At 43.2% G+C, this 23,189-nt stretch overlaps 1 protein-coding gene across 1 annotated transcript in view; it reads left to right on the plus strand.

Annotated features, from left to right (window-relative positions):
- The first annotated feature begins 5,996 nt into the window (after nt 1-5,996).
- The window catches only part of Atp1b3 (ATPase Na+/K+ transporting subunit beta 3), a 30,715-nt gene continuing 13,522 nt past the window's right edge, over nt 5,997-23,189 (plus strand). The window contains exon 1 of the mRNA XM_020184676.2: nt 5,997-6,274. Coding sequence (XP_020040265.1) covers nt 6,166-6,274 — 109 coding nt within the window. The 5' untranslated portion in view covers nt 5,997-6,165. The remainder of the gene's footprint in view (nt 6,275-23,189) is intronic.

The following is a 23,189-nucleotide window of genomic DNA, read 5'->3' on the forward strand; positions in this document are numbered from 1 at the left end:
TTTTTGGGTTGCATTTTCTTTGAGCTGGCCCATCCTTAATTGACTTCTCAGAAGGATTGTGAGGCGGACTTTCTGGGCACTGACATGTGTGAACACATGTTTGTTGACCCTTCAGGTGAGGTCATGGCTTGGTGTTAGACAAGGTATTCTGACCCTCTGGTCTTTGAGGGAGGAGGGCTCTGCCATTCTCTGGCCCCGAGTGTTGGTGAGGGGGACCTTGCTCATGAGACATTTCTTCTGTGTACTTGACTGGTAGTTGTTCTCTGGAAGCTTTTAGGATTTCTCTTAGTATTGTGTGTACTATAAAATCACAGGATTATAGTTAAGTGGGGGCCTAGTTTGATTTCTTTTGCTTGGCAGTCAGAATAGTCTATCTGAAAACACCTGTCCTTTCCTTGACTCTGGGAAATTTTCTTCTGTTATTTCTCTCCTGCATTTCTTGACTTCTTTTGAACCTATTAGTTGAAACTTGTCCTTTCTGGATTGACTATGTCTTTGGACTTCTGGAAGTATTTCTTCCCCTTTGTCTTTTTGTTTTATGCCCTGGAAGATTTCGTAGACCTTTTCTTTCACTCCTTAGGTTGATGTTTTTTATTATTTTAAGAAATTTTACAAACCCTAGTCCCACAAAAAAATTTATTTTTAACTTCCAATTAATATTTCTTGCTTCTGATTGCATAATTATGTGAGTGTGTGTGTGTGTGTGTGTGTGTGTACAAATATATCAACTTGTTCTTGTTTTGTGGATACAATAGCCTCTCAAATTGTCCTAGGGTCACTAATTAGAATCTTAAAAATTCTTTTATATTCCCAAAGTTATCTGCTTTCTATGAGGTCAGCTTTTTTTTTTGGCTTCACGCAGTTTGAACTCAGGGCCTCAAGCTTGCTAGGCAGGTGCCTTACCTCTTGAGCCACACCCCCAGCTATAACCAAATTATTAAGTAAATAATCTCTCATATTAAATTGGTAATCTGAATGATTAGATCATATCGTAACTTTTTTTCTGAAACCCCTAACAGAGTGGGGGTATTAGTTTGCTTGCGTTGCTGTTGCAAGAGCTCTGAAGACAGATGCTTTGTAATGAGGTTCATCTAGCACAGTCTGGTGTCCAAGAGCACGGTGCTGGCACTTTGCTGTCACACCTCGGTGGCGAAGCTGCAGGGGCTCAGCATGCAGAGCAGCCTCACCCAATAACAACCCCGGCAGCTCACACCTGTAATCCTAGCTACTCAGGAGGCTGAGATCAAGAGGATCACAGTTTGAAGCCAGCCTTGGGCAAATAGTTCTACAAGACCCTGTCTCCAAAACACCCAAAACAAAAAGGGTCGGTGGGGTGACTCAAGCCGTAAGAGCACCTGCCTAACAAGCTTGAGGCTCTGAGTTCAAACCACAGTAATTAAAAAAAAATAAAACCCACTCTTGATAGAACTGTCTGGGTCCTATAAGAACAACATCAATCCTTTCCAAGAGCCATGCCTGCAGGACCAAATGACCTAATTACCTTTTCCCTCCATCAGGCCCCAACCTCACCTGCTCTTTCTCCTGCATGCTAGACAAGTGCTGTACCACTGTGCTACAGCCCTAGGCCCCCCTCCCATGTGTGTGTGTGTGTGTGTGTATGTGTGTGCACGCGCTGTGTGTACTAGTGTTTGAATTCAGGGCCTTACAATTGCTAGGCAGCCACTTTACAGCTTCACACGTGTTCTTTGTAGCTAGGATTACAGGTGTGTGCACCATAGCTGCCTTATTAACTGGGACAGAGTCTCCCTAACTTTTTGCTGGGCTGGTCTTGATCCTCCTGATCTCTGCCTACCAAGTAGCTGGGATTACAGACACCTAGCCACCCTGCCAGGCTAGGGCCTACTTCTTCTTCTTTTTTTTTTTTTTTTTTGAAGTACTGGGATATGAATTCAAGGTCTGTACCTTGAGCCACTCCACCAGCCCTTTTTATGAAGGGTTTTTTCGAGATAGGATCTCAAGAACTGTTTGCCTGTGCTGGCTTTGAACTGTGATCCTCTTGATCTCTGCCTCCTGAGTAGCTAGGATTAGAGGTGTGAGCCACCAGCACCCAACTAGGCCCTACTTCTTAGAAGATCTGCCACCTCAGGACCACCACACTAGGGATGAAGCTTTCAGCACATGAACCTTTGGAAGACACTGAATTCATATCCAGACCAGACCAGTAGCTGACAGTATTTAAATACACATTTAAGGACTGGGGTGTAGCTGGAGTGGTAGAGTGCCTGCCTACTAAGATAAGGCCCTGAGTTCAAATTTCAGTCCTGCTACACATATATGTATTTAAAAATACAGCAATGGGGCTGGGGTTGTAGTTCAGTAGAAGAGTGCTTGCCCACTCTGTGCAAGGCCCTGGCTTCCATCCCCAGCACTGAAACAACAACAGAAATGTAGCAGGTCACAACACCTAGCATTTTAGGGGCACTTTACAAATACTGTACTCATGTTTTTTTTTTTTTGAGATGTTGTCTTGCCAATACAGCCCAGGCTAGCCTTGAATTTGAGATCCTCCTGCCCCAGTGTTCCAAATGCTAAGATTACAGAAGTACACTACCATACTTAGCTGTGTTCAAGCCTTATAAACACTGGTTCATTTAATTTAAGATGATCAGTAAATGCAAGTGTCTGTCCTTTAATCTGCAAAGGATGTACAGTTGTCATTTGTAAAAGAATTCTTGAAAAGCATCCAATATTGGGCTGGGGGTGTGGATCAAGCAGTAGAGCACTTACCTAGCAAGTGTGAGGCCTTGGGTTCAAGTCCAAATAAAAATAATAATAATTTTCTGACACACTAAGAAAAGAAGTTAGGGCTTGAGCACAGCAGTGCACACTTATAATCCCAGCACTTGGGGAACTGAGGCAGGAGGAGTATGAGGTTGAGGTCACTCTGGGATACACAGCAAGTCTTTGTCTCAGAAAACCTAAACCCCAAAGCACCTAGCGTTAGGACCAATTGTGTGCAAGTGTGAAGCCCTGAGTTCAAACCCCAGTGTCATCAAAAACAAAAAAAAAAGCCAAGTGTGTGGAAAATGATACTGCTGTGTAAAGAAACATGAGTTCATGACTTTTAGGTACAGTAAAGTGCCACACAATTACAGCTGCTTGTGGGGACGGACTCTTTCAAAGGAGATCTTAATGTCTGTTCTCTCAGGTACAAATACAGTCCCAGTCCCCTATTAGTTCAAAATCTGATACTGCAGGAGGAATTGGAAGTCCTTTTCCTGCATACATGCTTACGTTCAGGGATGAACCTAAGAGTCTACAGAGACGAAGAGGCAATTTTTCTTATTTATGGCCAGGGAAAGTAGCATGGATTCTGCTGTCTGGGGAGCACACTGAGCGAGTGGTCCTACCTGTGCCCCTCCTCCTGCAGCACCCAGCCCTCCAGAGCTCTGCCACGGTCACTGTGGAGATGGGGCTGGGTACCGAGGAGATGTGGACGTTTAGATCCAAGTGCTGTTGACCATGAGTGAGTAACTGTTTCTAAACAGCAGTTTTCTCGTCTATAGAATTAGGGAAACAACACCCTCAGGTTAGGGGTTTTGTGAACACTATGAAATTAATCACACTGAGCAAGTAGGGCAGGGCCTTGCCTTTGGTATTTGTAAATGACTGTTGTCATTACTGTGTCATTCACATGTCCTCTACGGGCAGGGCAGGCCGTCAGAGTTAGCAAAGAAAAACCCCGGATATTGCCCAGCTACTCAGGGGGTGGAGGTAGGAGGATCACAGTTCATTTCCAGCTGGGCAAAACCATAGAACTGTATTTGAAAAGCAAACTAAAAGCAAAAAGGACTGGAGGTGTGGCACAAGTGATAGAACACCCACTTTGCAAATGCAAAGCCCTGAGTTCAGACCCCAGTAATACCAAAAAACAAAAAAAAAAAGTAACGCAAGCTAAAAGGATGAGCACGTGACTCAAGCAGTACCAAGCCCAGACCCACCAAAATATAGGATAGTCAGTTAAACTTGAATTTCTGACAGACAATAGTAATTTTCTAACATAGCCTTGTCTCAAATATTGCACAAAACAGACTTATTCTAAGTGATTATCTATTTGAAATTCAAGTTTAAGTGAGCATTCTGTGTTTTATTTGGCAAAGCAACTTTACCTTTAAGAGAGAAACTTAGGTTTAGTAAAATTAACGCACAGGGAATATAACTGTGATTGTTGGATATTTCATCTGCTCACTTTCATAGGTCAATACCCCCAATACAGGCAGTATTTCCTCTTCCAGGTAATGCTCAAGTATCATCTATCAAAAGAAACAAATAGTTCCCATACTTGGAATAGAATGTAAAAACTTCATCAAATAGAAATCTATTGGATCCGGTTACTGTACTGACCTAAGTCGTGGGTTTTGAAACTGTTTACTGAATTATATTTGGATTTAAATCTGTACTTGGAAAACCACAAAGCACTAAGTATGAAAGTCACATTAATGGCCACTAAAAAAATACAAACTACAAATCCCAGACAGCAGCCAGGATCCGTGAAACTAGATTTCATAATGTTCTCGTTTGCCAGGTTTTCTTTGTGCACGCCAGCAAATTTCTCAGTGTGCTTTTTATTAGAACACACACACATGAAAAGAGTAAGGCAGATGAGTTTGATAATATTTCAGATTCTAAATTAAAGAGCTTGTAATCAACTCGACCAGTATTTTTGCTCTCCTCTAAATTGCAGTTCAATTTTTTTTTTGGAGATAAACACAGTTAACTATTCCATTCCTTAGTTCTGTTGCAAGCTTGCCTAGAATCTAAAGAAATGCATTCTGGTCTGCTTGGTGTTTCACTATTTGTAATACCAATTAACTCTACAAAATACTTTTGCAAGCTTTTGGTGTTATTAGCTCAAAAAGAACTGGATTTTTATTCTTTCTAAAGACACATTTATCAATTGTATTCTTTTAAATACAAAAAAAAAGAGCATTCCCAACAGGGTGCGTGCCTTTCATTCATAATTTTTATTTATCAGACTGTGCTCCATTTCCAAAACAATACCGCAGCTTCTGCACCAACTCCTCTTCAAGGGTTCTGATCCAGTCCGTACTCTTCAGCTCCATCTCCCGTAGGAAAGTGTCGCCTGCACCCTGGGCCCCGCCCCGGGCCGCGTCCACGCGGGTAACATTTCAGCATCCCCGCTACATGGAGTGTTGCGTCCGTGTCGGTGAAGAGCTGGAGTGTCCGAGCCCAAACAGGAGACCTTTTAGTGGACAGGACACTCAGGATTTCATTGAGAAATTCAAGTGACTCTGGAGACACACCCTGTTCTCCGTTTCATTAACACTGGCATTTTAGAATGAGATTCTCCTTGACCCCGGATGAATTGATTCCTGGCTGAATCTTTCCCAAAAGAGCCACGTGAGGACATCCTGTGCGCAACAAGCGGGGTTGCTGACACTCGGCTAACCCCCACGAGGCCCTCCTGCAGGGTGTCTTTCAGAATCGTCATAGAGCCCAAGGGAGACCATCTGAGGTGAAGTCCCCTGCTGGGTGGGGACAACCCAGGTCGCCAGCAGTCCTTTCCGTGCCCTCTGGATCCTGAGTCTCCGCAGAGCCTGGGCGCTCCTAGGAGATCCAGCCGTCCACTTGGGAAGCCTGCGGGACGGGGACGATCACCTTTTGCTTGTTGTCACCGTGCCTTGTTACTAAACCACTCTGGTTTTCCCAGCGTAGCTGTGGCGTCCTCGCACCAGGGCCACTGCCGCGCGCCAGGCTCCAGCCCGGCCGTGGGCGGGGATGTGGGCGGGGCCTGGGGGAGGGAGCAGCGTGTGGGCGGGGCCAGTCAGGGCGGGGCGGGGCGCACTCTCCACTCAGACTCCGCCCAGCCGCGCGGGCGGTGCGGGGGGGCGGGGTGAAGGGGGCGGGGAGGAGGCGACGGCGCGGGCAGGCAGCGCGGCGATTGGCTGCGGCGGGGCGGAGACGTCAGGCTTCCCGCGGCCGGAGCGGCGGCCCGGCGCGGCGCGGCGCAGTCAGCTCGAGTTGGTCGTGTGAGGAGCATCTGCCCTCGGCCTGTGCCGCCGTCGCCGTCGCCGGGCTGCGCTGCTAGAACCGGGACGCGCCGCCGCCGCCGCCGCCGCCGCGCTCCTCGCCGCCTCCTCCACCCCCGCGGCCGCCGCTCCCTTCGCCGTCCGCGCCCCCACCATGACGAAGAATGAGAAGAAGTCCTTCAACCAGAGCCTGGCCGAGTGGAAGCTCTTCATCTACAACCCGACCACCGGAGAGTTCCTGGGGCGCACCGCCAAGAGCTGGGGTGAGCGGCGGAGGAGCGGGCAAGGGAGGGGAGGCCGAGGGGAGGGAGGTGGCCCCGGGGTCACCGCAGCCCCGCCTCGCGCTGGGCGGCGGCCCCATTCATTTCTCGCGGGGCGACGACCGCTGCGCCCGAGACGCACCGCCGGGCCGCGCCGGCTCCGGCTCCGGCTCCGGCTCCGGCTCGTGCTCGCGGCCGGAGCGGGGCGCACGTGCTGCGGGGCTTCCCGCCGCCTCCGGCGCCGGAAGCCGGGACCGTGCCCCGGGTGCACGGGAGGCCGAGCCGGGGCCTCCTTTGTACGGAGCGCGGCCCAGCCTGACCCGATCCGATCCGATCCGATCCGACCCGGCCCGGCCCAGGCGCCCCGCGGCTCGGGGAGAGGAAATTTCCACTCCCCCGCAGCTTGTGACTCGCGCGCGCGGCCGCCCCGACGGCCCCCGGGATTGCGAGCGTCGGCTTGTGGGTTTTTTTTTTTTTTTTTTTTTTTGCATGGACGAGTGAGTGGCGGTGACTTGAGCACACAGTAACGTTGTGCGTGGATGCACTTGAACTCAGACTGCGAAGGCCCCAAGCCTGGGGGCCTCCCTCCTCCTCCTCCTCCTCCCCGATTGCAGCAGCAGCGCCTTTCTGCCTTCCAAGGGGGGAAAGTCGATCCCATCTGACCGCGGTGTGTGAGGTCCTCTCCGCGACCTCTTTGTTTTAAAAGAAATCATTAAGCCATCAACTACGTGTAGTGTTGCCTTAAGATGCTTGTTTGTTTGTTTGAAAAATTACATTCGTGAGTGAGATGGATCAGTGCCTCTTTTTTTTTTGGCCTGGAGTAAACTCATTTTACCTTTTTAAAAAATCCTATTAAAAAATTTTGCTAGTGGATCTTGATTGACCTGCCTACCCAACCCTCCCTTCTCCTGCTGCCTCCCTCTTCCCGGAAAATAGAGAGTTGAGAACGATTGGGGCAAGACTTTTAAGAGAAGCAAGAAGGGAGTAAATGAGCTATGACTCAAAATAAACTCGCTGCTCACCGAAATGAGCTCCTTAGGGTGGAAGGCGACTTGAAGTCCAGTCCCCAGCTCAGAGGAACCTTGGGGAGGTTTTAGCCCCCAACCTCCACTTCAGAGATGAGGAAAATGATACCCAGATAAGTGGTGATTTTTGCCTGTGCAAAATTACATGTTCTGCAGAGCCAAGAAAAGAGCCCCGTTCTTTAACCCTAAACCAGTGGTTGTATTGTTTTACAGATGCCTTACTGCATGGTGATTGCTCGGGATTTTTAAATTGCTATCTTCTTTTGAGAACTCACAGTGTGATGAAGAAGTAAATCCTGTATCCAGAGTTAAATGAGGAAAAAAAGATGAATGCTTATAACCGTTGGTTGCTTGTTTCTAGAGTGTATTTTTACTGAAGAAATTTCCTTCCTCTGTGTCCTCTCATTTCTAGCACCAGTATCCACATGGTTGGATTGACCTTTCTTCCTGCACAGTGTGCTTTTTAAAAAGCCTTTGTATCAGATGGTCTTGGTGGAGATTTCATTGAAATATGCAGTTATGAGATAACATGGACAGGTTATCGCAGTATAAGGGTGAAGTAAGTGCTGTGCTGTGGCAGTGCATACAAGAACAGTTCGGGATTCGGTTTAGAAGGATTAAGGCAAAATCTATATGACTCTTAGGAACAAATTGTAAATTTCTGTTTGTTGAAATAATTGTAAACCAGTGTGGAATGGCATAGATAGGTGAAAATTATTCCCAACATGAGGCATCCTTGCAAGGCTGTGTGGGCAACTGGTGAGAGGAGTCTGGAATCCTCAGTCTACCAGGCTGCAGGGCTGGAGCATAGCGGAGTCTGCCTGGAGATGGGGCATGCCATTGTAATTCTCCAAAGGCAAGTCTGTTGGGGAGAGAGAAAGAGTGAGTGAGTGAGTGAGTGAGTGTGTGTGTGTGTGTGTGTGTGTGTGTGCGCGCGCACGTGTGCCTACTGGCATCCAGGTCCCGGACAGGCCAGCTGCCTGATCCCACCACTTAATACTGGTGTATGTCTTTCTGAAATGTGTATAACATTTAATTTCTTAAACCAAGGAGATTAAACAATTTAATCTTCTGAGTATATTGTGAGCAACTTCCCATGTGAATTATCTATACCACCATTTTTATTGATATTTTGAAATTGAGTTACCAGTCTCATTATATAGTTACACATGTTATGATTTTTTTCTTTATCACATGCACTGGTCCTTCTGTTCCCTTCCCCCTTACAAAATAAATTTTTGCCCATTTGTTTCCTTGGTGGAATTTCTAGGCCATGTATTCATTCATATATATGTGTATATATATATATATATATATATATATATATATATATGTATATATATTCACATACATTATATATAAATTTCTCTTTTTTTTTTTTTTTTTTTGATGGTAATGGGGTTTGAACGCAGGACCTACAGCCTTTAGCCACTCCACTAGCCCTTTTATTTTGTGATGGGTTTTTTTTTTTTTTTTTTTATAGGATCTTGCAAACCATTTGCCCAGGCTGGCTTCAAAATGCAATCCTCCTGAGTAGCTAGGATTACAGGCGTGAGCCACTGGCACCAAGCCTGCCTATTAGATTTTGAAAACTTGTTCTCATGGTACCTTCCTCAAAGTTTCTGTCAGTTTATACTCCCACCAAAGTGTATAGTGGTTTCTTATACCCTCATCGACAGTTAAGCTATTCTTATCTGTTATCATTTTTTTAAACTTACGTTTTTTGATAACAGCTTTTTTAAAAGGGAAAAGTCCTGTCTTGTTTCTGCACTTTTTTTTTCTAATTGTCTTCCCCGCTTTTATCATAAATGTAAAGCAGGTGGTAGAAAAATTGCATCTTTTTATTGACTTGTAAGGTCGCTGGGTCTGCTGGCATGCAGAAGCATCCCAGGACTTTTGTTTTCTGTTTTTGATTGAGACAAGGTCTTTCTGCCTCCATCTCCCAAGTGCTGGAATTACAAGTGTGCACCACCGCGTCCAGCATTCCCAGGATTTATAAAGGCAGACGTTCATTTACAGTTTTCCTGGTTTTTAAGTCTGTGGTATGATTGTCTCATTTTAATCTGCGGTGTTTCCCTTCAGGTGGGTTAGATATAGCAAAAGCACAAATGTTTAAAAAGCAATTTTGCTCTAAACATTTTGGATAAAGTGAAAATATTACATGTTATATTACATTGCCTTATTTAAAATAGCTCTAAAGATTTTAAATAGCTGAGTTCTTTTATATTTGGCTAGTATCTTACACTTGGTTACAGTAGTTTCAAAATGCTTATACACAGTCACTTCATTCGACTTCTACAACAGCCCTGTAAAGCTGTGAAAGTGCATCTGAAGCTGACTTCTCAAGCTCAACAGTAAGTATGCCTCAGGAATAAGCAGTTGTCATTTTTGACAACATAGGACAAAGAAAATTCAGCACCTACTGTAATGCCGAAAATATGAAATGACTTCCTATGCATTGAATACAATTAGAGTCAAAGTGAGTTGTTTAGAAATCAGCCAGTGTTACTGAAATGAGGTAGGTGGTGTAATTGCGCTGGTTTGGAACTAGAAATCCTCCTGCCTCTGCCTTCCAAGTGCTGGGATTCCAGGCATGCACCACCATATCCCTGGCACAACATTTTTTAAATGATCAAATATGGTAGTAAAAAAATCAGCTTGTTCTGTTAAGTTTATCTAAGAAAGAGTGTTTCCTAAAGTGCTTGTGTATTTTGTACATACAGATACCCTGATATAAAATACATTTCTTACAGTGGCTCAGTCAAAAATTACACTAAATTGGTGGGAAAATGGAAAGTATAGCTCTCTGATTTGCCAGAATTCACAGTGACAAGTGATAGAATCCTTGGGCCTACAGATTCCAAGCGTAGCTTTTGCTGTGCCATGTGTGATATTTAAAGACTAGTGCTGCATGGAGGTTCTTTGGAATTCACTATCTTTATTTAGGTTGTCAGTCAGTGCTGAAGATTAACATTAATTTAAAACTTGGGTTTCTGATTTCCAAGCATAGTCATGATTCTGGATCAAAACTGTTAGCACCAGTGTTTTGTTCGTGCATTCTTTCTTTTATTGTAGGTCCATGCGGTGTCATTTTCTCAGTAACTGAGCTCTCATTCTGAGTCATACCTTGGTAGACATTGTGCTTTGAAGCACAGACTCCATTCCATACTGCCCCAGTGCCACGGAGCTCATAAGGTGGTGTCATGGTCCTGAGGGTATGTGCACCTGTGGGAAGGTAACGGTTTGCCTTACCTTGTGCATAGGTTATAAGTGTAGGCTAGTGGTGGGGGGTGGCAGCAGCAGAGCGTGTACCGAACCATCACCTCCAGGAGCAGGTCAGCGCTTCCTGGGTTATCCAGGAAGTACTGTAGTGGAAGGGAAGTGCCATTGTAATTAGAGCAGTATGTGCTTGAATGTTGAGACCTATGGGCTTTGGGCGTGACTCAAGCAATAGAATGCTTGCCCAGCACTCGTGAGGTCCTGGGTTCAGTCACCACACCACAATTTTGAAATACAGTTTTTTTTTTCAATCAAGCATTATGTTAATTTTGAAGTAAAATCCTCTCTAATCTTTAACCACTTAGTATGACCACTATTAACATTTTTAAGACTTTTCTATATGTAAATAAAAATTTAAAACATAAAGTTTCAAAATAGACGGTTTTATCACAAAATGTTCAGGCGAGTGGTTTTTATTCTTCTGCCTTTTTCTTAGAGGTTGATCCTTGGCTCTTGGCCCTCTTCATCATCTTTGAGGACTTCATTTACACACTTCCTAGCTGCTTTAGTTTCTTTCTTCTTTATAAAGCGGTTTTAGTTTCTCTCTGCTGGGACCCCCAACTATGCAAGTCTAGTCATTGCTTTTTCTTTTGGTGGTACTGGGGATTGAACTCAGGGTCTTGAGCTTGCTAGGCAGGTGCTCTACCACTTGAGCCACCCCACCAGCTGGCCTCAGACCAAGACTCTCCTACCTCCCCCTGCTTCACGAGTAATTGGGACAACAGGTGTGGGCCACCATAGCCTCGTGTCTTTTTTATATTGTAACCAATGCCTATTAGAACTGTTCGATTGGGTGTTGTATAGGTACCTCTTCACAAATGTCTCCGCTGCCCTCAAGGGATAGTCTGCCTGACTTACTTCTCTCCGGCACCTCTCTTCATTCCCTGTAGTTCTCTCCTACTCCCTCTGGGCCTCCTTCTTGTTTTCTCCGCCTTGGGCTGGCTACTTAGATGTCAGCTTTGGAAAGCTGGAAAATATCTTTATACTCCTCTTTCCTTAAGACTTGGTTAAGTGTTACTGTTTATCCCTGAGTGCCTTTTCTTATGGCCTTTGTCACTTTATATATTGTTGTCAGTTAGACTATAAACTGCTTGTTTGGGGGTTTTGTTTTTTGCTTTTTTTTCCCCTGGTGCCGGGGATCAAACCTAGGGCCTTCTACATGCTAGGCAAGCACTCCACCCCTGAGCGCTGCTATGGGCTATATATGTGTGTGTGCTACTCGTGTCTTACTCATCTTTGATATTCTAACCCATAGGCTGCCTGGCATTTAGTAGGAGTGTAGAAGAAGTTGGTTGGATGGGCAGCATTGTGACATGTCCCTGTCGTTAACCTTCTGCAATATCGTTTTCCATGTCCTCAGTATTTGGTGGTACTGATGTCTCATAGTGTAATCATTTTCCCCAAAGTTTGGGAGTTTCCTCTTTGTTGCTGTAGTGCTGATGGTTTTCGTAGAAGTTCGATATTAAAAGAAATAGCTGGGATGTGGCTCAGTGGTACAGTGCTTTCCTAGCATGTGCAAGGCCCTGGGTTCATACTCATGGCTGGGGGGTGGGTGGGAGTGATGTGCCAGGGAAGCGGGTCAGAGGTTGTTCCACTTCACTCAGTAAGGGGAGGCTAAGCTGGATTGTGCATTGGATAGCAGCAACAGAACCAGGGGTCTTATCCAGATCCCCTGCTTCCTTCTCAGTTTCTGCTGCTTTTATGAGAATGTCATAAAATCTTTTATTTTTCCCCTTAAGGTACCTTCTCTCATAGTTAATGGTGGTTTATTTAATAAGATCCTTCTCTCCCCTATAGGGTGCTAATACTAATAATTCTGAAAAGATTTCTCTAACTTACAGCCTCCTACATACTTGTTTAAACTGTCATTGCAGAGCTAGCTTTCATTTGTGGCTTCCTTTTAGTATTTTGCTGGTGCCGTGGAGAGTGCCTTCCTCACAGGCGGGAGGAACTTTTCTTGAGATCTCTAGCCTACTGGCAGTATCCAGCCTCCCAGAAAGTGGTCCATTATACTCTCTTACCTTACTCCCGCTTTCTGTAATTCCTGTCTTTCATCCCTGCCTGTCGGCTTTTCTCCATTTCCTAAATGTGTATTACCCACATGCTGTCTTGGGCCTGGTTTTCTCCTCCTTTCTGGTAATTTCATAAAACAACTGCAAAGATCATTCACAAATTCAGATTTGCATTCTTGGTTGACATCTCAGATTCTGTGCTCCTAATTAATTCCAGTTGCTTCCTTCTCATCCCACAACCCTGAATGAGGCTTAGCTATCTTAACTTTGTAACTCCAGTACCTTAAAGAGTTTGTTCCCCTTCCCATGGCATTCTGTCTTGCTCCTGTATTTGCAGTCTTTAAAGCCACTTCACCATCCTTTTTGTCATTTGGACTAAACCTGGCCAAATGAGGCCAATTCTCCATCGTAACCATCTCTTTAATCCTGTGAACCACATCTCCATTGCTGTTACACGATTACTTCAGAAATGTGTTTCTGTAACTTTCCCTCATCCCCTTCCCCATCTGTGACAGCATACATTCAGGACACCCAGGATGCTTGTTTTCTCCTAGCTATGACCTGATGTCATAGTCCTGAATGCTTCCCTGAACCCCTGTCCCCACTTTACCAGGATCTGGTAGTGGTTCTTTTTGTAAATTCTTAAAAGCTGGATGTGGTGCATGCCTGTAATCCCAGCACTCAGGAGGCTAAAGCAGGAGACTTGTAAGTTGGAGGCCAGTCTGGACTAGAAGACCACATGAAGATCTGAGGATCTGAAGTGCTGGGAGTTAGACCCAGGGCCTCACAAATGCTAGGCCAGCTCTCTACCACTGAGCCATGTCCCCTGCCCAGAATGTTTTCAAAGTTGTCCCAAGATTAAATAGAGAAATGGCTTGCCAGCATTTGTTTGTTTGGTTGGTTGGTGGGAGTACTGGGGTTTGAACTTGGCTTCATATTTGCTAGGCAGGTGCTCTTCCAGTTGAGCCACTCTACTGGTCCTATCTGCTACTTTTTTAAAAAGTGCAGGGCTGGGAGTATAACTCAGTGGTAAAGCACTTGTTTCGCATCTGTGAGGCCGTGGGTTTGAACCCCAAGCACCCCTATCTCCTCCCCCCAGAAAAGTGGTGTTGGTGACTCTTCACTCCTAATGCGTGTCCCAGAAGATCCAAGCAATCAGTTGCAATTGTTGTGGTCTAGGTCAGTGTAATCTCACCACTGTCCAACTATTTCTAAGGCTGCAGCTTCGATCATGCTGCTGCCCGTCCCCCAGGCTGTTTGCATCACCACTGTCTTCAGAAAACTGAAGTTCCACACCTTTGGTGTTCCAGGCTTCTTTTTTGTTGTTGTCTGTTTTTGTAGTGCTGGGGTTTGAACTCAGGGCCTCACAGTAGGTGGTTTACCGCTTGAGCCACATCCCAGTCCCAGGCTTCTTAAATCAGCTTGGAACTATTGTTTCCAACTTTATAATCTCTCGTGCCCATCACACACCCCAAATAGAAGTATTTGGCTAACTTTTTCCCTTCCCCATGCTCTTCCTTCTTTGTACATTAATTCTTCCCTATTTCACAAACCTGACTTGAGTGTCGGCTGTGCCAGAAGCCTTCTCTAAGACTGATAGTAAGTGGAAATAATACCACTGATTTCCTATAACACCTAAACCTTTATATCTAGGATTATAGGTGGGGGGAGGGTGTGTGCATATGATATTGCTTCTTCTAACTGGATGTCCTTAGCAGGATTTACATCTTCATTTTATGTTCCCACAGCATCTAGGGCATAGTAAGCACTTACTGATTTAATATAATCAGTTTCGGTTTGTGATTCATCTAGTGCTTGGGCTAAAGCTGAGACCATTGTGAGTCAGCTCCACACTGCGTAATTCTGTCACTCCGATCACCATAACTCTTTTCCACTATGTTTCCTGTTCAGTCTGAAGTTTCCAGATAGAGCATCATGTAAAGTGAATCTGTGGGCTTATAATACTTGATGTCTTAGAAGTCTGCTAATAACACTGATTGGGACTCAGTCCATAGGGAGACGTAAATTCTAGTTCCACGTACGCATCTAACTAAGCTTAGGCGCTTAGATAGCTTTCTTGAAATCTCTTGGCCTTAGTTTCCTCTATAAAAGAGAAAAGTTATGTAGTTTCAGATGTCACTTTGGAATTAAAAACAAAGCCTGTATAAATGCTTTATAGACCTTAAAGGACCAGATAAGTGTTTTAGACTTTCCTGACCACCCTGTGTGTGCCTGCTGTAACTTCTTAACTCTGCTATTCAAAGAGGCTGTAGACAATGTCTAGACCCGGCTGCCTCTTAATATTCGATTTACAAAACTGAGCAGCTGTGGTTTGTTTTAGGAGTTAGTCAGTGGTCAATGTAGGCTGACTCACTTGAACTGGTCTTTTTATTTTTTTTTAATTAGCGTGTATTAATTGTACAAAGGAGTTGTTTCATTGTGCTATTTCCATATGTACAGGTAATGTACTTTGATCAGATCCACCCCCTCTATTACTCTTTCTTATTTTCCCTCCCCCCCTGAACTGGTCTTAATGGAATGTGGCCTCTTAGCTTTGTTACTTTCATAGAACAAAAGTAACACCACTGTTTGACGCTTTACAGATATAGATGTGAATGATCAGTAAGTCCACTGTCATTCTCAGCTTCTTCCCTGGGTTTTTTGGGGGGTGTTTTGTGTGCTATCAGAATTTGAACTCAGGACTTCACGCTTGTGAGGCAGGCTCTCTTGCTTGAGCCACATCTCCACCCCCTTGTATGATGCTTTTAAAATGCAATACACAGTATATCTACTTTGGATAGAAGTCTGGCAGTTTCTTATAAAAGTAAATATACACCTACCCCTTGAGCCACCAGTTCTACTTCTAGGTGTTTACCCAAGAGAAATGAAAACATATGTCCACAAAAACACTTGTACAAGAATGTTCATAGTAGCACTATTCATAATAGCTCCAAGCTGGAAACAGCCCAGGTCTCCATCAGCAGGAGAACAGGTACACAAACAGGCATGTCTACATGAAGAAATGCTACTCAACAGGAAAAGATGAAGCACACGTGCACAGACATGGGGGCTCTCACCGTATGTACGGTTTTATTTATATGAAATTCTTACTGTAACACCTGTGCTGAGGAAAAGTTCAGCCGTGGTTGCTTCTACGGCAGTCAGTTCAGGTGATAGTAGTGACCTAGCTCTTGAGTAGGATTTGGGTCATATAGCTGAATGCACTTGTTAAACCCACTTAATGGTACATTGGAGGTTTGTGCATTTCATTGAGTATAAATTTTTTCCCCTTAATTGTAGTTAATATGTGTGCTGAATTGTTTTGGGATGAAGTATTCTGACATCTGCACCTTGACCCGCATCCAAAAAAACAAGACAGATGCAGTAAAATGTTCATTGTGGCCTGTAGGTGGTTTCTGGTGTTCACTGTTACATTTTGCTTAGCTCCTCTGTGTGTTTTAAATGTTACTAACAGAGTGAGAAGAAAAGTAGGAACACATTTGTCTTTTTCTCTTGGTTTCTTCACCAGTCTGTGTTTGCTACAGATGTTTACCCCTTTTCCTGTCAGTCCTTTTTCAGTGCATTCATGTAAATATGCTTATGTTGGAATATGTAGGAGTAAGTAAGTTTTATCTTACTTTTATATGACTAATAGAAAAATGACGTTTGGAACTTTTTTTTCCACTTAGTATGTCTTGCTTTCTCCATATCAATGTATATAGGTTTTTCTCGTTCCTTCAACCCATTGTGCGGTAGTATTCCGTGGTGTGGAGATTATATGTCAGTTTTCTTTTTAATAAACAGTGCTTCCAGTTTTTCTCTCAACTTCTGTAGTACATGTGTGCAATAGTTTTTCTAGGGTAGATAAACTGAGAAGTGGAATCTCTAATTTATAATATGTACGTGTTTTTATTATTGTCTTCACACACTTTTTTTTTTTTTTAAACTCAGGGACTATCATTGAGCCACATCCCCAGCCTCCCTTCTCCTTTTTATCATGGATATTTATCAGTCTTTTAAATTTCTTCCCCTTGGAGGGGATGCTGGCATCGGGCAGGCTGGTTTAGTTGCATTTTCTCCGATAGCTGCACTGAGCATATTTTTGCTCCACCTCCATTCCTTTGAAATGGCAACAGTGCTTTGCTTATTCTCTTGCATGATATTCTCACTGGTTAAAGGAAATTTTTCTGTTTTGTTTTGTGTGACTGGGGTTTGAACTCAAAGCTCCATGCTTACAAAGCAGGTGCCTTAGTGTTTGCCTGGGCTGGCCTCAAACCATGATCCTCCTGATCTTAGCCTCCCAAGTAATTAGGATTATAAGTGTGAGCCACGAGCACCTGACTAAAAGAAATTTTTGATAGACCTCAAATATTAAGCCTTAGTTTTACTTCTAGATATTCTTTACAATCTCTTGCCACCATTTGCTGTGTTATCTTTTAAATAAATTGTACTCGTTTTTTAAAAAAATAGCATTTTATCACAGATTTGTGGTTTTATAGACTACTCACTAATTGAAATTGGCATCTGTTCTGTATGGTCTGTACCTTTTTTCTTTTTGGTGGTACTGGGGTTTGAACTCAGGGCATCTTGCTTGCGAGGCAGGTGCTCTACCACTTGAGCTACTCTGCCAGCCCAGCATCTGTTTTGTATGGATCTTTTTTAAGGTACTGTGCTTGGTTGATCTGTAGCTCTGTTGTGTCATTATCACACTATTATGCAGGTTCTGTATGGGTGCTTGTAGAATGAGTAAATGCTTGAATTCATCAGTACCATCTGTCCATTTTTGTATTAAGTAGTCCTAACCGTTAAAAACCATTGAAGCGCTGGGCACCAGTGGTTCATACCTGTGATCCCAGTTACTTAGGAGGCTGAGATTGGGAGGATGGAAGTTGTAGGCCAGCACAGGAAAGAGATCCTCAAGACCCCATCTCAACCAATAGTTGGCATGGTGTCATCCCAGCTATGGAGGGAACCATAAAATACAAGGATGGTAATCTAGGCCAGCCAGGGCAAAAAGGAAGACCCTATCTCTAAAATAACCAGAGAGGCATGGCTTAACTGATAGAGTCTGTGCCTTGTAAGTATAAAGCGTTCAAACTCCAGTACCACAGAGAAGAAAACCAACCAATCCAAAAAAAAAGTAATTTACAAAGCATACAAAAAGAATAGTTCTTATGTAGAGAAGTAGTCTATTCCTCAAAATGGAAGAACCAGCTAAATCACATATTTGGACCCACTGTCTTTTAGGAGGAGAGCTGTATTTGGTTTAAAATTTTTTTACTTTCCTTAAAGTCTTATTTTATCTATTTAAAGATTTACGATCAAAATTTTTTGTTCAAATTAAGTGGCTTGGGTGAGGGTCCCCTCCCCATTTATATTGTGTATCTTATTAATTTGTGCCTTTATTTAAATTTTTCTTTGGGCTTATTTTATTCTCAAACTAAAAACCTGGCTGGGCACTGGTGACTCACAACTGTAATCCTAACGGGTTAACCCAAGGCCTTGCACATGCTAAACCAGGAATCACCACCGAGCTGCACCTTGGCCATTTTGTAATTTAAGTCAGGGTCAGTGCATGAATACAAAATTGTGTTGTGTTTGAAAAATATGTGCTTGTCCTTTTTGTTATTGTTTACTTACTCTCTGCATTTCTATCAGAGATACACCACAAGCTCTACTTCACTATGGATTGTGGTATATGTGTGTGTGTTTGTGTGCACGTATACATAAGGCAAGAACAGAATTGTAAAATTTGAAGCTGCATGCGTCATGAAGGTTCACAACTATGATGTGCCTTCTTGCTCTGTGCTGTTTGTTGATAGAAAATATCTTACCCCAGATAACGCCTCTTCACTTGGATTCTAGTTTGCTTCCAGAAGTGCCACATCTATTTTCTTGTTTATCTTTAAACTTGTTTTTAGGTGTCTTTCTGTAAACTGCATTTTGTTAAGTTTTTTTTAGCCCAAATATCTTTAATTATCTGACAACTTTTAAATTAGTTCTGCCATGTTGTTGGAATTTTATTTCCAGATTGTTATTAAATACAAAGAATAAAATTTTAACTGTGTAAAATACAAACTAAGAATCACGGGAAAATCATCAATTGCCTGGAGAAGGTGTGTGGATTACCTGGGGACATAGGAGCCTTTGGAGGTGACAGAAATGTCCTGTCTTTACTGTAGGGCTGACTTCATAGGTTATGCAATTGTCAAAACTCAGTGAAAGCTGAGTGTGGTGGTACACAGCTGTAATCCCATGACTCAGGAGGCTGGCATAGGAAAATCATTAAGTTCAAGGTCAGCCTGGGCTATATAGGATACCCTAATCTCCCCCCACAAAAAATAAAACAGCAAAAAAGAACCCCCCACCCCAAAAAAATTTCTTCCTTCAACAATAGCAAAAGGAAATTAAGACAGTGTAGCTAAAATCCACAGGATTCTGTAACTCTTGAGGGTTTTAAATTCAAGCATGTGACTTGTGTGTCAACTAGAGGTTACTTTGTTCTACTTGGGTTTATGAGACCTGTTGCATTCCTTTTTAACTGTTAATAGTTTTTCCTTATGTATTATTTTGTTTCTCTTTTGTCTTGTTTGTGGACACTTAGGTTGTTAGCAATTTGTTGCTATGACTCTTCAGTTCTTTTCTATTACATGATCAATTTCTTCAGGTAAGATTTGAGGATGTAATACTACATTTTCTGAGTCCTTATGTATGAAAATGCCTTTTTTTTTTTTTTTTTTTTTTTTTTGGCGGACTTGGGGTTTGAACTCAGGGCCTCTCACTTGTGAGGCAGGCACTCTACCACTTGAGGCACTCTCCAGCCAGCCCCTTCATTTTGTTTCTTAGTTGGTTGACAATTTGGTTTACGATTATTTCCTCTCAATTTGGGATACATTGTTTGGATTTTGACTGGGACACCTGACCTTGTCATACTTCTACCATACGCAATTTTCTCTTTATCTTGGTGTTCTCGCATCTCACTTCTTTGTGCCTAGGCAGAATGTTTTCCACTGTTTATTGGTCATTCCAGTCTAGGCACAAGATTTCTTTTTGCTTTGAGCATTCTTCTCTCCCTTTGTGGGATTGGGATTCTCATGAGATATGTTGGTGGTTCTGGTTCTCTCTCCTCTGTCTCAACAAATTTCCATATATTCACTTCCCGTCTTTGTGCCCAATGTTACAGATTATTTTGGCTTGATCTTTCTATTCACTGAGGTTTTCTTTAGCTTAGCCAGTTCTCTGGGTTAGTCTACCCACCAGGTTTTTGTTTTTGAACAGCTTTATTGAGGTATCATCATAGTAGCCAGGCATATGGCAGCACGCACTTGCAGTGCCGGCACTGGGGAGGCTAAGGCAGAAGATCACTTGAGTTCAAGACCAGCCTGAACTGGTTAAGGTAGCTCTCGAGAACCCATCTCAAAGAATGAATGCATGAACTGTACATACTTAAAGCATGTAATTTGCGTCTTGATGCACACCTGAACTGTATTTAATCAAGACCTTAGACATTTTCACCCCTCAAAATTTTCTTCCCCCTTATAATGTCTTCTGACCACTCCCTGCTCCAGGCAGGCATAGGTCTGCCCTTTTGACCCTCAGTTTCTCTCCCTGGTATTTTGAATGTGTGGCATGTACTTTTTTGGGTGGCAGGGGGACTGCCTTTTACTTAGCATACTTATTTTGACATTAACCTGTTTTTAATGTGTATCCATAGTTCAGTTTCATTGCTGAAAACTATTACATTGTATGGGAATACCAGGTTTAATTTGTTAACTCATCTGTTTGTGGGCATTTGGGTTGTTTGGAGGTTTTAGCAGTTTCACAAGCTCTCCAGTGTGAGCATGTGCTTTCATTCTGCCTAGAAGCAGATTGGCTGGGTCCCATGGTAAGTACATGTCATGTTGTTTTGTTTTTACATTCCCATGAGGGTTAAGGCCGCTCCGCTGTGGGGCCGTGGGCCGTTGCTTGGTGTGATCAGTCTTCAGTATGAACTTAGTTTTGTAATTCTTGTATCTTTTGTTAAGTTTCTTTTCAGTCTTTACCCCCTTGTTACTGAGATTTTTGAGATGGGGCCTCACTCTGTAGCCATGGCTGGCTCAAATTTGAGACGATTCCATCTCCACCTCTTGAGTACTTGAATTACAGGAGTGTACACACCTGACTGCCCATTTTTAAAAGCTGTTTTTGAGTTTTGTTTTGTGATATCAGGGATTTGAGCCAGGCCTCTGCTCCTGCCTCCTTTTTGAGGCAGGGTCTCACTATTGCCAGCATAGGGTGACCTTAAATCTACCATCCTCCTCCCTCTGTTGGGAATGCAGTTGTGTGCTAACATACCCTGTCAAAAGGTACTTTTTGTAAAAGTTCTTTATATATTCTAGATGTAAGAAAACCCTTTGTTCTTCAGTCTTTAGTTTGCTTTTATTTTTTAAATGTTTATTCTTTGTAACAGTCTTGTATAAGCCTATGCTGACCTTGAACTCTCCATCCTGCTTCCTCCCAAGTACTGGGATTACAGGCATGTGCCATTATGCTGGCTGGCTTGCTTTTACACTTTATTACATGTTTGGGTTTTTCTTTAGTTTGTCTCCTCTCCAGTTCAGCTCATCTATTAAATTCTTTTTTTATTTTTATTTTAGTGTTCTATTAAATTCTTCATTTCAATCATCAGAATATGTCATCTGATTTTTTTTTTTTTAAGTCTTTGTGACAGGGTCTTGCTATATAGCCATGCTAGCCTCCAACTCCTAATCCCTCTGCCTCAGCATACAAAGTGCTTGGGATTATAGATGTGTGCCACCGTGCCTGGCTTGGTACTTTACTGGGTTAGTTTTACTTTGAATGTTTAATAATTGTTGAATCTTTGTTCCTCCTGTTTGTGTTTGGTCTTTTCCTGTCACGGCATTTGGGGAAGTAGGGAGCCTGTGTGACTAAGAACTGACCTAGGACTCGAGGCTCTCTCCTCCCGTAGGTTGTCCCCAAGCCATCCAGGATTGCCCAGTGTTTCAGCCCAAGTACCCTACTCTGTTCCCACTTCAAGGTAGTTTCTGTTGTGCTATTCCACTGGTCACCTGATCTTTGACCCAGAGTGCATCTCTGGGGCTCCCATCTTTGACGAGCCAGCATGCTTGCTTGTTTCGTCTCAGTTATTTACTTGTAATGACTGAACACTGGAATAAGGGCCAAATCATGGTCCTCAGTAAATGTCCACCATCAGTAACAGAGTGCTTGAATGACTCACTTCAGAGAGTAGAGCTTGGATTAGAAAATATAATGTAGCTTAAAGCTTTGGGAGCGCAGGCCAGGTAAGACACGGAGTTACTGGACTGTGGAGAGCTCAGTCTTAAAACCATTCCCATGTTGGTACTACCATGACTATAATGAATATGTAAAATGTGAGAGCCTGTGTGTGTCGGTATGTCTACAGAGATTTTATAAGAATGGTACACGCTTTTAGTATTAAAAATCTGTGCTTTCTTTCAGTAGAGAACAAACAGTTTCATAAACAATATTGGGACAACTGGATATTCACTCACAAAACTATTGGACCCCACCTTAATCCATATTCAAAAATCAGCTTAATGGGTCAAGGACACAAATTTAAGAGCTAAAATTATAAAATTCTTAGAAGTAAACACAGATGTAAGTCTTAATGATCTTGGATTAGTCAGTGTTGTCTTAGATATGATAAAACACAATTTAAAGAGCTGGCAGAATGGCTCAAGTGGTAAGAGCTCCTGCCTAGCAAGCATGAGGCCCTGAGTTCAAATCCCAGTACCACAAAAAACACAATTTAAAGAAAAAAATAGGTAAACTGGACTTTATTGGAATTTTTCTGCTTTAAAGGACACTCTCATGAAAATGAAAATTCAGAGGAGATAATTGCATATCATATCTGATAAGGGACTTGTATCTATAATATGTAAAGAGCTCTTAGAACCAATAACAAAAAGATAACCTCATTTAAAAATGGGTAAAAACTCTGAACAGACAGTTCTCCAGAGAAGATATGGAAATGCCGGTGAGTTCTAGCAAGATGCTCAGCACCATTAGCTGTTAGAGCAGTGCAAGTCAGACCCACAGACACCACGCCACACCCACTGGGGCCAGAGGTGGTAGGGTGTGCAGAACTTGGAACCCTTCTGGCAGAAATGTGAATTGTAAAGATGTTTGTCTGGCAGCTATTCAGAAGGCTGGGCTGGAGGTTTGGCTCAGCCGTAGGGTGCTTTCCCGTACCACAGGGCCTTGGGTTGATCCCGACAGCAGGAGAATTGCATCTGACCCATCAATTGCTGGTTAAAAGGTGAACAGTTCAACAATAAAATGTTGGGTATCCACACAGTGGAACGCTAGTCAGCCACAAAAAGGAGTGGGGTGCTTAGATGAGGCTGAATCTTGAAAACATGCCACATGAAAGAAGCCAATATCAAAAGGCCACATATTACATGATTCCATTTATGAAATTTTTAGAAAATGGGCATATCTGTAGAAACAGAATAAAACAGTGCTTGCCAGGAGCATGGTGGGGTAAGGAATAGAGAAGAATGAGGGTGAGTGGGGTTGGAGGGGTGCTGAAAATACTCTAAAGTTTGTGGTGGTGATTAT

This window comes from Castor canadensis, chromosome 17, assembly GCF_047511655.1.
Source record: "Castor canadensis chromosome 17, mCasCan1.hap1v2, whole genome shotgun sequence".
Classification (NCBI taxonomy): Eukaryota; Metazoa; Chordata; class Mammalia; order Rodentia; family Castoridae; genus Castor; species Castor canadensis.